We start from the raw sequence: 3,132 nt of genomic DNA, 5'->3' as shown, positions 1-3,132 counted from the left end.
ACGGTGATTGGACGTTCGTTTGGTGAAGGGCTCCAAATTTTCTTCAAGGGAGAGACTCCAGACTGATTGGCGAGTGAAATCTTAAAAGGTCGCGAGATCAGGATGGTCTCACGAGGCTACTATATCAGAGCAGCTTTTTTAGAATCCATCTAAAAACCTTTAGAGGTTCAGTGTTTCTCTGGCTTTTATGTATTTGGCAAAAAAGTGCAATTTGCAAATTTTAGAATCGTATTGTTCACTTGGCAGCACTCCTGAGCCACCTTCTACCGAGCAATGACATTCAAATCATTCAAAGATGCAGATCCTTGGTTGTTTCTGCATCTCCTGGAAAGCTTCTTTTGCATGTTTCTTCCTTTCTGACTGTAGTTCTGTACCATCCCAAAGTTAGCTTAGCTTAGTGATGTCAGCAAATTAGTTTTTCTGTTTTTCTTTCTTTTGATCTTTTGCTCATTTCTGGGTGAATTTTTCCAGTCTTTGGAGAGTTTGTGCATAACTGACAGATTGTTGCTGAAGTCAGGTTGTTATCAGGCCGGTTTTACCAGACCAAAGTCATTAACCAGGTGATCTTTCATTTGATTGCTTCTCTTCATAAAATTATCATTTGAAAACTCATTGGAGGGTCCAGCCCTCTAGATGTGGCACATTTTGAGTATTCTGGGTCTCCTCTTCACCAGCCTGTAAGTCCTAATCTGTGGTTTCTTTACTTCTCTCCAAATGTTCCTCAGATATAGATGAGTGTCAGTCGTCTCCGTGCGCAGACGGCTCCACATGTATCGATGAGATCGCTGCCTACCGCTGCATCTGTCCTCCTGGGCGAGCCGGACCGCGCTGTCAGCAGAGTAAGTCTAGATGGTTGGTGACTGGGACCAGAAGAGGTGCAGGGAGGTGGTGGGGAGGTCACATCCATGAATAAGGCGCAGAGGTTCAGCATGTACTTCATTCCTGCTGTGACCTCTGAGTGGAGGGTTAAGCCTTAAACATTAAAGGAGGTCCATAGCAGCCCCTGTAGGCCCTCTAGAAAATCTCGAGGCTCTAATAGCATCAGCTACTGATGTGAAAAATTGATCCTCCTGTGTGACTAAAGCAGAAACAATTTTTTATCAGATGATTGATTGAAGGAGGCTATGATGTTGACAACTAAAGGCCAGAAAACATAGAATCTGATTTTGAGCCCGACTTAACAGAAAATCGTCCCTCAAAGGTTGTGAAGTTTAGCGCTAATCGAAAGTCAATGGGGATGATTTCCTGCAGGGGGCAGCGTAGCTCCAACTCAGATAGAGCTCAGGTCTATTTCAGTCGGAGCGACGCAGCATTTCAGCAGCAATTTCATGGGTCTGACAGGAAGAGACACACGGTTACAAAGTAAAGCACATCCGCTTTGGAGGAAAATACAAAACAAAATCTGACATAGAGATCAGCTTATCAATTTGTATAGAAGATCCTGCCCAGATCTCTGAATCGCCTCTCTGCCTCAGCCTGCATAGAAACTATCCCTCAGCCTTTATTGCTGCATTTTCTTTAAACATAGTTACCATAATGTTACTAATATAAGCCTATTAAAATCCTCTATCTGTTCTGGTTTAGATTCTGTAAATCAGGCTGGTCATGAAGTCGGGCTTTGCTTTGTGGCAATGCTGATTGTTTTTGGAACCAATGTGATCCGGCCTTTAATTCTTTTTGTTCTTCTTAGCCAGCGGCTCTGGGAAGTCCTGCCGCCATGCTGGCCTGCTATATCCTCATGGCAGCCGCTGGGAGGAGGAGTGTAACGCCTGTCAGTGTATCAGCGGCCATGTTTTCTGCTCCAAGGTCTCACTGACTAACCCAAATACACTTTTACTGATGGAGAACATGATTAGTCTCCCTTTAACGTTTATGCCATCTACTAAGGCAGCCTGACCATCCTCTTCCAGGTGAGGTGTGGCCGCCGGCCCTGCATCCTGCCCAGAGCCGTCCCAGCTTCAGCTGTCGGCCATCAGTCCTGTCCTGAAGGCCTAGAGTGTGTCCAACATCCCACTCTCACCTGCCTCTCTCCGCCATGTCACCAGTGGGGTGTGTGCTCGGTACCAGACCCCCCCACTCCAGTGCACACTCAGTGTGAGCCTAATAGTGGCTACTTGGACAACAGCTGTGCTCGCATCACACTCATCTTTGACAAGGACAAAGTGCCCCAGGTGAGTGTTAGACCTACAGGTGTTGGGAGCAGAGAGACGGCCCAGAACCCTGATCCAGATATGAATCAAACCCAACAACATCTGAACCAATATAAACTGACCAACTCCAGTTAGAGACAGCCCAGCGTTATCAGTCCCATAGAATGGGTCTTTCTACCTCCCAGTGAATCCTAACCCTAGGCTAATTCCTTCTTCAGTTTGTCTGTTTATGTGTAATCTGAACATTATTATAATAGTTCTTCATCTATTAGATAAAAATTTATCAGCTGAGATTCTACAATCCAAAAACAGTCTCATATCCAGTCAGCAGAGCCATTTTTAATCACCTCATTAAATAGCTGTGGAACTCGTTTAAAGTAAAGCTTTGTAGATACATTGTAAATCAAACTTATGGTTTTAGACCATAAGAAACGTCTAGAAGGTGGAGAGGCTCACTCTGAGTCCATTCCATGGGACTGACAACGGAAATTAAAGCGGTTGAACCACCCTACTGATGGAGGAAGAAGGTCTGGAGAAGATCCAGAATGATGATGTTTAGGTGAGGACAGAACAGTCTTTCTCTGGACGAACTACCACCACATGCAGACAGAAAGGAAACGGTCAAACACAGAATGAGAGCTTTCCAAAAAAAAAAAGTTTTAAAAACAAACCTTCATAACTTGATAATTTCAAACATTTGAGTGAGACAGAAAAGCAAAGACTGTGATGGTGTCAATAGTTTTCAACTGTGTCTGGGTGTGTGTGGCAGGGCACCACTGTGGAGAACATCTGCTCCGAGCTGCGCTACCTTCCAGTGACCCAGACGCTGGCTGTGGACCGAGCCCTGAACATCCTCTGTGACCTGTCCTACACCACTAGTGATGCTGTGGAGGTTGCCATGGTGATTACAACACAAACTCACCTTTAGACGGACACTTTGATAACCTTGGTGTCAGAGAGGAGCTGGTTTCTAAGGTGCTGT

The 3,132-nt window shown here is 45.1% G+C and overlaps 1 protein-coding gene across 2 annotated transcripts in view; it reads left to right on the top strand.

Moving 5' to 3' along the window:
• The window catches only part of LOC107084891 (protein jagged-2-like), a 69,870-nt gene that overhangs the window by 58,766 nt on the left and 7,972 nt on the right, over positions 1 to 3,132 (top strand). Inside the window, exons 20-23 of one of the 2 annotated variants that reach the window (XM_015374950.1) lie at positions 726 to 839; positions 1,691 to 1,806; positions 1,911 to 2,171; positions 2,920 to 3,051. In XM_015374950.1, the coding sequence (XP_015230436.1) occupies positions 726 to 839; positions 1,691 to 1,806; positions 1,911 to 2,171; positions 2,920 to 3,051 (623 nt within the window). Of the gene's footprint in view, positions 1 to 725; positions 840 to 1,690; positions 1,807 to 1,910; positions 2,172 to 2,919; positions 3,108 to 3,132 lie in introns of those variants that run through there. The other variant, XM_015374949.1, reaches the window with a different exon arrangement.

This window comes from Cyprinodon variegatus, unplaced genomic scaffold (assembly GCF_000732505.1).
Source record: "Cyprinodon variegatus isolate N-32 unplaced genomic scaffold, C_variegatus-1.0 Scaffold110, whole genome shotgun sequence".
Taxonomy (NCBI): Eukaryota; Metazoa; Chordata; class Actinopteri; order Cyprinodontiformes; family Cyprinodontidae; genus Cyprinodon; species Cyprinodon variegatus.
The sequence above is the reverse complement of the archived record's forward strand: the minus strand, read 5'-3'. Positions and strand labels throughout refer to the sequence as shown.